Raw genomic sequence first — 11,554 nt, 5'->3', positions numbered from 1 at the left:
TTTTAGGGATCAGGTGGTGAACTTGCAAGCGCTGCCCCGGGAGGAGGCAGACCCAGCCATTGCTCTGCTCTGTCCCGTTCGCGCTCTGCACGTTTACGTGGACCGTACGCAGAGCTTCAGGACCTCAGACCAGCTCTTTGTCTGCTTCGGAGGACAGCAGAAGGGAAAGGCTGTCTCCAAACAAAGACTTGCCCACTGGTTAGTGGAGGCTATAGTCTTGGCGTACCAGGCCCAACGTTTACCATGCCCCCTCGGAGTGAGAGCTCACTCTACGAGAGCAGTGGCATCTTCTTGGGCATTGGCGCGGGGCGCCTCGATAGCAGCCATCTGTAGAGCTGCCGGCTGGGCGACACCTAACATGTTTGCGAGATTCTATAATCTCCGTGTAGAGCCCGTGTCCTCTCGTGTACTCACCTCAGGTAGGCAGTAACACCGGACCTGCTCGGTGTCGATCACGCTTGCTGCGCCATTCCCCTCTACGTACCGGATACAGCGAGATCCCAAAGCCGGTCATTACCGACGTAACGTCTCCGTTCCCTGCTTCAGGGAACGAGGGTTACACAAGTAACCTAGACGTTTCTTGTTACTAAATATTGAGAATTGGTCCCCAATTTGGTTGGTCCCCAATTAAAAAACAAGTCATAGCTTTACCCAGATTCACAAAACAAGTGAAAATTTGTTTCAACCACAAATGATAATACAGAGGCCAAAATTATTTAAAATCATCATGAAAAAAGGAATTGTGATTTATCCAAGTGAAACGGCTTCTTGAACGAGAAAAAAAATATAGGGTGGGACTTGATTTTGTCCTTTATTTTTCACCATTGACATAAAAAGTCAACTCATTTCACATCCATCGTTACCAGTTTGATTTCTATTCCAATCTCTTATCTTTTGTCACTTGAAAATGAATAAAATGCAATAAATACTCGAGCATCCTTAGTTGTTTGGGTGCAAGATGCATGTCATATTTCAAATTGAATGCAGTTCTTTCCCTTAAATACAGAATGATTCTGTATTATCTTGGCCGGTTGTCAACCTTAGCAGGGATGCAAACTAGATGAAAGGATAGAAGGCAGATAAATTCATCCCTGTTTGCCTTCCTTCTTCTGCTTGAAAAGGGTAAAGGGTTTGGAAAAAAGGGTTTGTTTCATCGCTCTTGTGTGCAGTCTTGACTCCAGCAGGAGTGAAGAGGTCTCATCATTCTTGTAGACAGCTATTAAAGAGAGTGGATGAAGATGTAATCTTCATTGTAAAATGCCGTTTTTTTGTTCCTCCCAGCATCCCTCACTTACATTCTTTCCTCTCTCAGTCACACCTTCATTCTCTCTCTCTCTCTCCACATTGAAGTGTGTTGTTTTGTCAGGATCACATGTCTGAGGGGACATTGAGTTTTGCCGTGCGGCCCCCAGACTCTCGTCTCCTTGACGATAACAGCACTGTCGTTCAGGGTGTCTTTTCTCTCTCCAGGTGTCTCTCAGCACGACAGCTGCTCTCTGCAGGAGCAGAGTCATGCAAAAATCTCCTGCAGCGCTCTTTCTTTTCCTCTTGCTCTCTGTCTCAAAGGGAGTCAGCAGACACATTCACACACTCAATCTGTCTTTCACAAAGTTAGAGAACAATTTTAGTACGTGGCTTGGCCATTCAGCCCTATTAAGCTACTTTTTAAAAATGTTTTAGGCTTGGGCCGCCTACGCACTTGGAGAAACTGACAGAGCATTTGACAGACAGCAATGCACAAGATTGGTTTTGATTTTGGTTTTGTGAAAAGAGACATTTTAATTTGCAATCAAGTAGTTATCCGAAATGGATTTCCAAAAGTACAACAAGACCTTTTATTAGTCAGTGGATGCTTGTACATGGTTTCATGATGAAGTGTCACTTTCAGAACCCCATTGTAATGCACCATTTACATCAAAGTCAAAGGATTTGCATTGTTCTCTGACATAAACGCTAGCATAGATGCCTTTATTAGGGATTAAGTGTGTTGACATGTACAACAAAACACTGATAACTATCATAAAAACTTGACAAATCCAAGAAAAACATACTTATTGGCTTAAGAGACCCCTTTTAGCCTTTGACATTTGCATATAAATTACAGTCCTGGTCACAGACTTTACATTTATATGGGAGCTAAATTGCCAAATGGTTCCTCGCTATCAAGGAAATGCTAAGCAGTCCCCCACTATCATCTCCCCATCTGATTTCAAATACAGTATGTGATTGTGAAACGCATCATACGATTTGTACTATATTTTGGGTTAAAACCGCAGCAATTCCAGACCGGCCATAAAACATGCAAATGGGCCATAAAGGGAAACAAAGGAAACTTCTCCCACTCAAAAATTCATGCCTGGTATTGGCCAGTCCACCCAAAATAGGAACCCTCAAAAGTGATTAGCCCAAAATGATTTTTTGCTCAGAAACCCTCTTCGTAATGGTAATATTGATTCTGCTACAGTTAATTCGAAGATCTAATCTAAACATTTATTATTAATCATAACCAGTTATAATTAGTCATAAATATTTCCCTTTTGAGCTGATTTACAACATATTATTCTTTGAAATTGTATTTGTCTGTTTTTTTGTCAATTACTAAATGGATATCCACACAAGACATAAGAGCAATAAGCTGTAATGTAAAAAATGTACCAATTGGATTGTGCTTAAACCTTTTATGATCTTTAGAAATACTAATAGAATACAGGGAATGTTCACTGCAAAATTTAACTGCTGTCATTTAACTGCTATCATTTACTCACCCTTATGTTGTTCCAAACCTGTATCACTCTTCTGTAATCTCAATCTTTTGCAGAACTCAAAAGGAGAACATTTTATTACAATTTTCTATGATTGGATCAGGTCCGAAAATTAAACAACTGCATAGTAAAATTTATTTGTGCTTTCCTTTGTACCATCCAGTGCTTCACACTCCAGTCCAGTAGGTGGTGGAAGTTAACCCTTTACGTTGGTATGCAATTAAAACACCAGAAGAAGCAGGTTAACATCTTTGCCACCTACTGGACTGGAGTCTGAAGAAAGTCATACATTAGTGTGAGTAAATGATGAAACCATTTTCATTTTTGGGAGAACTATCCCTTTAAGATGGTTACATGACCTTATACATTGTCAGGTTTTTAAGTATAAGAATTGCATGTGAAGTAATCGCAACATTTGTTTGGTGTATATGTCTCTAGGTGTCTAGCCTGTACCTGTACGACAGTGTGCTGATGTTGGCCAATGCCTTCTACCGGAAGTTAGAGGACAGGAAGTGGCATAGCATGGCCAGTCTGAACTGCATGAGGAAGTCAACCAAGCCCTGGAATGGAGGCTGGTCCATGCTAGACACAATCCAAAAGGTCTAAAGTCACTTTACAGTTCATCTTAATTTGATCTTTAGTTCAGCCCACTAACATTCAGTAGTGTTCAATAAAACTGGTCTGGTTTGAATGATGTATTTCTTTCTAAACAGAAGTTTTATTTGTCATTCTTTAGGGGCGGATTTCTGGGCTCACTGGTTTAATGGACTTTCGAAGCAATGGAGCGAACTCTCATGTCCAGTTTGAGATCCTGGGGACCAGTTACAGTGAGACGTTTGGAAAAGATGTAAAGCGGGTGAGTGGAAATGTTGTAGAAGCGTGAGTGGAAGTTACTTCTCAGCTGTATCTTCCATTAAAATCTCGAGATTCTCTGCAGCCTCTCATCGACTGTCTTGAGGATATAAAATGCTGGATGTCAAATAACTTCCTGCAGCTCAACAATGATAAAACTGAGGTGATTCTCTTTGGTCCCTCTAAAACTAGAAATTCTGTTGCTGGGAACTTAGAAAACCTCACTCCATATGTTAAGTCTCATGTAAAAAATCTAGGTGTTATCTTTGACTCTGAGCTTTGTCTTGAAAAACAAATTAGCTCAGTTGTTAAAAATAGTTATTATCAGCTGAGGATCATCTCGAAGCTTAAATCACTTTCCTTTCAAGATCTGGAAAAAGTAATTCATGCTTTTATCACATCTAGCCTGGATTATTGTAATTCGTTATATGTTGGTCTTCCACAATCTTCACTGGCACGGCTGCAGATGGTTCAGAACGCGGCGGCTAGATTGTTAACTGGCACCAAAAAACGCAAACATATTTCTCCAGTTTTAGCGTCCCTTCATTGGCTTCCTGTCTTTTTTAGAATTCAGTTTAAGATTTTACTTATTGTTTTCAAAGCTCTTAATGGACAAGCCCCATCTTATATTTCTGATCTTATTTATTTGCATTCAACGCCGAAGTCTCTCAGATCCGCTAATAAAGCTCTATTACATGTCCCTCGGTCACGACTTAAATTAAAAGGAGACAGAGCCTTTGCAGTCGCTGCTCCACGTTTGTGGAATCAGTTGCCACCTGACATTAGGAGTGCTTCTTCTGTTTCTATTTTCAAGTCCAGACTTAAGACACATTTTTACTCTCTCGCCTTTCCGGGCTATTAATTGAATGTGAAACTGTTGTTATTGCCGATATTACACTTTTTTTTATTATTGTTTTTTCAATTTTACTTTATTTTAGAATTTACTGTGTTTTATTATTGGTTTTGTTCAGCACTTTGGTCAGTGTAACGCTGAATTTTAAGTTCAGATTAATTTAACAGCATGATCTGCCATGTTGTATCGCAATGATTTCCCAGTGCTTTCTCATCTTGGTTGTCATCTGTTCAAAAATGGTATGCATGTGTTTTATACTAATGAATGGGACATTTGAGGTATAAAGTAAGTGCACAGTTAAATTAACATATAATCGCCACTGGTGAGATAATTTGCACAATATGGTATGCTGAATACTGACATTTAGTGTCTCAGTTTCTTGCTCGGTATAGGTTTAATTCTGGAAACATTTTTTTGAACCAGTTACTTGGTATTTGGGTTTGTTTTTTCATAATGTACACAGCTATTTGTTATTATTTGTGAATGGTTTACAAATGAGCTTTTTGCCTACATAATTATGCAGTTATGTCATCAAAAGGGGCTTAGGTAACCCACCAAAATCCTGACCTATACATTGTGATTAAAATAAAGGAATAAGAAGGCTAATTCTTTCTCATAGAGGTCACATGTGGCTGGGAAAAAGCAGAGCCCATTTCTGTATTCTGGGAGCATTAGCTACTCCAAAAAATAGACAGAAATCATGACGCACAACTAAAAATATCTGAAAGGAGAAGATAAGTGGACTGAAAGTGAGGTGAGCGAGACAGATGGACAGAGAGTACAAGCAACTGAATGATGGATCCTGCTGTGTTTTGAAATTGGAGACACTGACATGAAACATGGCCAAGATACTTTTAACACACACATACAAATAACTCAGAGATCATTAGATCTCACAACAACACACAAACATCAACACACGTAGTCCAACATATCCATCAGAGCTGATGAATCTATCGCTTCTGTCTCTCTCTGTCACTAGTTCTCTTTCATCTCTTCATCTGATGCACAAACACTCATACGCACATGCTTGCAGGGCAGTGGAAGTGCTTTGCGACATGGTTGTGGTCATTAGCAGGGCTGCCGGGTCTATCACACGCCAAACAATCTCAATCTTCTAGCCTGAATATTAGTGAGTGTGTGAGTTGAACATGACCATTCCCTCTGGCAAGAAACACAGAAAGCTAATGACTACACACACACATACACACAATAGCACCCCTGCTGTCCAATACACTAACAGCTAATAAACACACACACGCATTCTGCTGTCTGTCAGCATGAATATATGAGCATTCTTCCACTCTGATCTCTTCTTAAAATTATGTCTCCTCCTCAAGGCTCTCTAAAGCCCACATAGAGGCACTCTGCATGTCACAGACTCTCTTCCTGCGGTTTCATCTTTCCACTCTTTCCTCTCCCTGCCTCTTTCTTTCTTTCAGAATATGCAGTTTAATTGTGAAAGGTGTTACATTCTGCATTGAATTTATTTATTTTTATTTTATTTTATAAGGGGAGCAATATATGTGTTCAAATGTTCAATGTTCAAATATGTATTTTTTTATCAGATAAAGTGTTAATAAAATAAAACTTAAATTAGTAATTAAATTAGTGAGAAAAAAATCAATGTATTTAATTCATGTAATTTTTTTTTCCGAAGCAGCTCACACATTTTTATTGTTAGTCCTTTTATTTATAGTATTTTTATATTGTAAATATATATTTACTTTAAATATGTAAATATATCAATTTAAATATATTTATTTAAATATATATATTAACATGGAGTATGCGTAATATGGGTGTGGGCATTTTTTTCACAACAGTAACGCTCTTTCTTTCTTTCTTTTTTTCTTTTTTTCAGAATATGCAATTTTCAAAATGTTTAATTGTGAAAGACGTTATATGCTACATTAAATAAAATGTATTTATTTATTAATTTATTCATTCATTCATTTTTATATATTTTAGGGGAGCAATATAATATCCAATGTTCAAATATATAATATTTTTTATAAGATAAAGTATTAATAAAATAGTCATAAAATTAGTGATTAAAGTAGTGAGAAAAAACAATGTGTGTTTAATTAATACAATTATTTTTGGTAGTAGCTCACACATTTTTATTGTTAATCCTTTTTATTTACAGTATTTTAATATTGTAAATATATTATTGCATTATTTATATTAACATGGAGTATGCGTTGTGTGGGTATGGCAGTATAAAATGCAACAGTAACATTGTATATTGACTAATGTACAAAGAAATTTTGAATAAATATGGACTCAATGGCTCATATGGACATGCACACACAAACACACACATATATTCACACAAATGACCAATCAATATGAACTGAGCTGTTCAGACGCACCCAGAAGTTGGCCTGACAACCTAACGATTGCTATAGAGCAAGAAAATGTGTCTAGTATACTGGATGTTTGGAATGAGGAGGTTATTTTTCAGCCAGACGTCGAGAGGAATCTACCTTCATAATGAAGACAGAGATGTTATTTTCTCTCTCTCTCTCATTCTCACCAATTTCATCTGTGTCATTCCCCATCTCCCTCGCTCACTTTCTTTTAATCTTCTCTTTTCATTAAATTGTCTGTTCTCATGTGGTGTAATCCAGATTGGGAAACCGAGCATCTTTACAAGATGGATCTGTTCCCAGTCCTGCTCAGAGCGGTTCAGCCCAACACCCTCATGTGGGGAGCAGGTGCTGTGAAGAGAAAGTCCTGTAAGGTTGATGAACTTGACAAGCCTCTCAGTTGATTATTGAATGAATAATAGTAATAGTTTTGCGATGTAATATTGGCAGCAGTGTTAGATGGATCAGTCCTGATGCATTAACACACTAGGTTAATTTAACAACTTAATGATCTTAATAAACAAGAAAGTGAAAGGAGGGAGAGAGGGACAAAAGGGACTGCAAATCAGACTAAGCAGGCGTTGTCATTTTGTCCTGCACATGCTTGTAAAAAATAAGGCAAAGTGACAAGCTACACACATGATCTCAGCTGGTTTTTAATGGTATTGTAGTGACATTAGGCAGTGACATTGTGTTTGAGTCTGTCCAAGTCAACGTGGTGACCTCTGCACAATTGCCTGAGCAGTTCCCATGGCAATGGGTTGACTGCGGGTTGCAGGTGAATCTGGGAGGGGAAAAAAAGAGCCTTAATGAGCCTCTGTCCACCCTTGTGAGCATCTGCTGAAAAGAAGCATATAGCTGACCTCATGGGTCTCAAAAGTCACACATGTCTTAGTGTGAGAAAAAAGCAGGGCAAAACCTGAAATGTTCTTTATTTTTCTAACACATGTACACAGTATATTCATTATGTTTCTCTCTGTTCAAACTCTGCCTGCTCAATTTCCTTCCTACCAGTGTGTTTAACTGACTGAAGTACGGCCTCAAAATATCATATTCAAAAGCTTGAGCTATAATGTCCATACTACACTAGTCATAACACTTGTACTGCAGAAATAGAGACTAATTAATGAAAACTTTAATAATAGATCCTTCCTGCCATAATGAAATCCATTTCAGGCATAATACTTCCTGACTGCTGATTGGTTCTCAAGAAAATAAGTGGACTGCTCACACTCAGGACAAAATCAGTGGAATTTAATCACACACTTCTTTACACATATTTTTACATGATCAGATTTGTTTTAAGGAATTGTAAAATTGCATTTTATTTAGGCATCTCCTTTGAGGCTAGTACTTTTAAAGATATTTTTTTAAAGAAGTCTCTTATGCTTACCAAGGCTGCACTTAAAAAAGTGCTATTGTGAAATATCATTACATTTTATAATAACTGTTTTCTGTTTTCTATAAAATTAATATGTTATATAATTAATGTTATTAACATTAAGCTTTTTTTTTCTTGTGGAATACACCTAAATATTTGTTACAGATCCACTTTGACACTGTACTAAATAAAAATCAAAACTCTTTTATGATTCTTTTTCTATATAACATTCTGCCAAAAAAATCCTAATACTTGTGATTACAATTGTAGATTAAATTGGACTATAATTAGTTTTTCAGATAATTGGGCCTGCTTTGTAATAGTAACATAGTTTGTTCATAACCTATACTGCCAAAAAGCTGCCAATGTAGTCTGTTTAAAATCTGAAATGTTTAAATTGTTACAATTCTAAAAAAAATAATATGTCCATCATAATCTGTTTAAATTGGCTCAGTGAGTTGCATAAAGAGCAGCACAGTTGTGACAGATATTTTTTTTTCTGTGTATTTTGATAGTGTGATGATGCAGAGATGAGGTGAATTTATCACTCATGAGAGTGAGAGTCTCATTTGATTTGATGAATGGTAATGAGTTTCTCTCACAGACTCAATAAAGAGGCCACAATACATCTCTCTTACCAATCACAGAAACAGGCAACAGCAGCTTACAGAATCATACAAAGGCAACAGCCCTCACGATACGGGAAGAAATTTAGGCTTCATCTTTGCACCTAAAAAAAGTCTCTCTCTCTCTCTCTCTCTCTCTCTCTCTCTCTCCCCGTTGCTCTGCACGACTCTTGTCTCTCATACTGTTTCCTACTGTACACTATTGTTTGTGTGTAATCCTCTCTCCCCGGCTCTTTGTTCCTCTGCATCTTTTCCCCATGTGCTCTCAAGTGGAGACGTCAGCTCTCCAAATCACAAACAACAAAAGCTGTAAACTTCTGGCTCACGGACCTTTAGTCTTGACAAAATGTTTATTTGTCTTCACAGGCGGGATTCGGGTTGGCTTGTAGCACAAATATTACAAACAAGAGATGAGATAACGAGAGGCTAGGAAACGGCACAACCAGCTCAAGAGTCGGGCAATACAATGCTACCAACACAACACTCAGTAAAGACAAATGACAGTCAGAGATGTATTATGTAAATGCTGAAAAAAGGACTACTGAAGCCCTATTTTCAGCTTGACGTCTGTAAACAGGAAGCTTCATTTATATTGAAGTATCGCTACTGTTGTGAGGGGTTTTGTAACTGTTAATGGGCTTCCTGTCAAAGTAAATACTGGGCACTGTGACAATACACATTGCTGCTCTGGTTAAAGGAGTAGTTTACCAAAAAATGACAGTCCTTTTGTTTTCTCACCTTCATGTCATTCCAATGTAACCCAGAATTATTCTAAATTTTTTCTTGAAGAAAGCATGTCATACGGGTTTTGAACAATATGAGGGTAAGTAAATGATGACAGAAAGTTCATTTTAGGGTGAACTGTCCCTTTAAGAGACACATGACACTGAAGTGTTGTCGGTGAGATTCTACATACACTTTCACAGACACACTTGCAGATGATGGAGATCTCTTTTGTGCTGTAGGAATAGATCTGTCTTTCAAGTGTTCGCTGATCTCCAGTGGACAAGCCACATTGCTCTCATCTCTGTCAACACACATCCACATGATTAACTATTTAACAGCACAGGCAAAAGCTAAAAGAGAAAAATTTGAAGGAAACGTACAGGAAATAAAGAAAAAATCCTGTTAGCCTCACCTGGGAAAACGGCAGAAAAAAAGAGGAATTCTTTCAGCTTACTGAAGTGTGTATGGCAGAACAGTTCTCAATTTACAGCTCTCTGGAAGCAACTGAACAACTACATTTCTGATTCAACTTCAGTCCAAAGTAAGACTATAACACAGTTGATTAAATCACACTATTCACAAATCAATTTAAACACAGTATGGCAAAATATCTTTGATGTAAAAAACACAGAAATCCCTGGCAATCCCATGCCATGGAGCCAAATTGGCAGAGACCAGTGAGACCAGCTGTACGAATTGGATGGGACTAGTTTTCTAAACTACGTTTGACTTTCAGTTCTTATCACTCTCTCATGTCTGCGATTTCATGTACCAGTTCAGACTGGACTAACATCTCTGTGTTTATTACAGAGGTGGGTGTGTTTTCTAGACGTGTTGTGGTTGCGTGCATCACATATGACGTATATGACTTTTAATGAAATGTGTATTAATATCATTTAAATGTATTATGATAACATTATCTAAATAAACTTCGCCTGAGTTTATATTAGTGGTTGCTTATAATAAAACCCACAGAAGTGAGCAGAAAAATCTAGACAAGTATCTTACCTGACACTGATGTTTCCGCGATTTGGCTCTCCTTAATAGTTTTATTATTTTATTTTATACCATATTGAAAGTTGCATCACGCGGAAGATTGGTGTGCAAATGGTGACTTACTTGTAGGTTGGCCAAAAACGCATGAGGAGAAGCGTTGGGATAATACAATATCAGCAATCACAGACATTTGCATTCAGACGGGATTAGATTTCTCAGAGGACCATTTAGTTAGCCGAAAAAGTAGGTAATTTGCTCTGGAATTTTTACAGAGGTTGTGTGAGAAAAACACAGACTTGGCAGATTCGCACAGGATTAAAATCGCAAAGTATGTCTATGAAAGCCTATATTCGCACGGGATTAGTATTATCTGGGGACCTTGTGTGATTTTCGTCAGCATTGGCCAAAGATGGCGGAAGAACATCCATGCCCAGAAATGGCTCCTCCTTTATTTATTTGTTTTGTCAATGAAACATGAAAATTATATTATGGCTGGATTAATTTTTAATTTTTTTGTTAATTGTAAAAAAAAAAAGTAATTTTATGCCGTTTCTTTTTATTACCCACCAAGTCCTTCGGATAATTAAAGGAAAAATTAACAAGGCATTCATTTAGCTTTAACATAAAAAATAACTTCGTCATTTTTTCATGTGTTTATTTTTGGTTTTATTACACTTTCTTCTAATACATCAAATAAAAAATACAGTTAAAATAATATCTCAAGCTTTATGCTTGATTTATTTGTAACACATTAACCTCAAAACCTTCTCAGCTTTCTCTTTCTGCAAATTGTATGGTGTAGCGATATGATGACAGCACCCAAAATACTATCAAACACTCCAACGCAGCTCCATTCTTTGCGGAAGATGGGTAAAAAGGCGCACAGCAAACAAAAACCTAGAAAAATTATATACGACCCGCCAAATGCTGGCCGAATCACAGAGATGCCGATTCGCACGGGACTAATATTATCACAGGACCTCGGT

The 11,554-nt window shown here is 37.5% G+C and overlaps 1 protein-coding gene across 3 annotated transcripts in view; it reads left to right on the top strand.

The window, feature by feature from the left end:
- The window catches only part of LOC107654854 (glutamate receptor ionotropic, delta-1-like), a 281,413-nt gene that overhangs the window by 236,954 nt on the left and 32,905 nt on the right, over nucleotides 1-11,554 (top strand). For all 3 annotated transcript variants that reach the window (XM_016442136.1, XM_016442137.1, XM_016442138.1), the window contains 2 exons: nucleotides 3,201-3,362; nucleotides 3,499-3,618. In XM_016442136.1, coding sequence (XP_016297622.1) covers nucleotides 3,201-3,362; nucleotides 3,499-3,618 — 282 coding nt within the window. The remainder of the gene's footprint in view (nucleotides 1-3,200; nucleotides 3,363-3,498; nucleotides 3,619-11,554) is intronic.

This window comes from Sinocyclocheilus anshuiensis, unplaced genomic scaffold (assembly GCF_001515605.1).
Source record: "Sinocyclocheilus anshuiensis isolate Anshui unplaced genomic scaffold, SAMN03320099.WGS_v1.1 scaffold335, whole genome shotgun sequence".
Classification (NCBI taxonomy): domain Eukaryota; kingdom Metazoa; phylum Chordata; class Actinopteri; order Cypriniformes; family Cyprinidae; genus Sinocyclocheilus; species Sinocyclocheilus anshuiensis.
The sequence above is the reverse complement of the archived record's forward strand: the minus strand, read 5'-3'. Positions and strand labels throughout refer to the sequence as shown.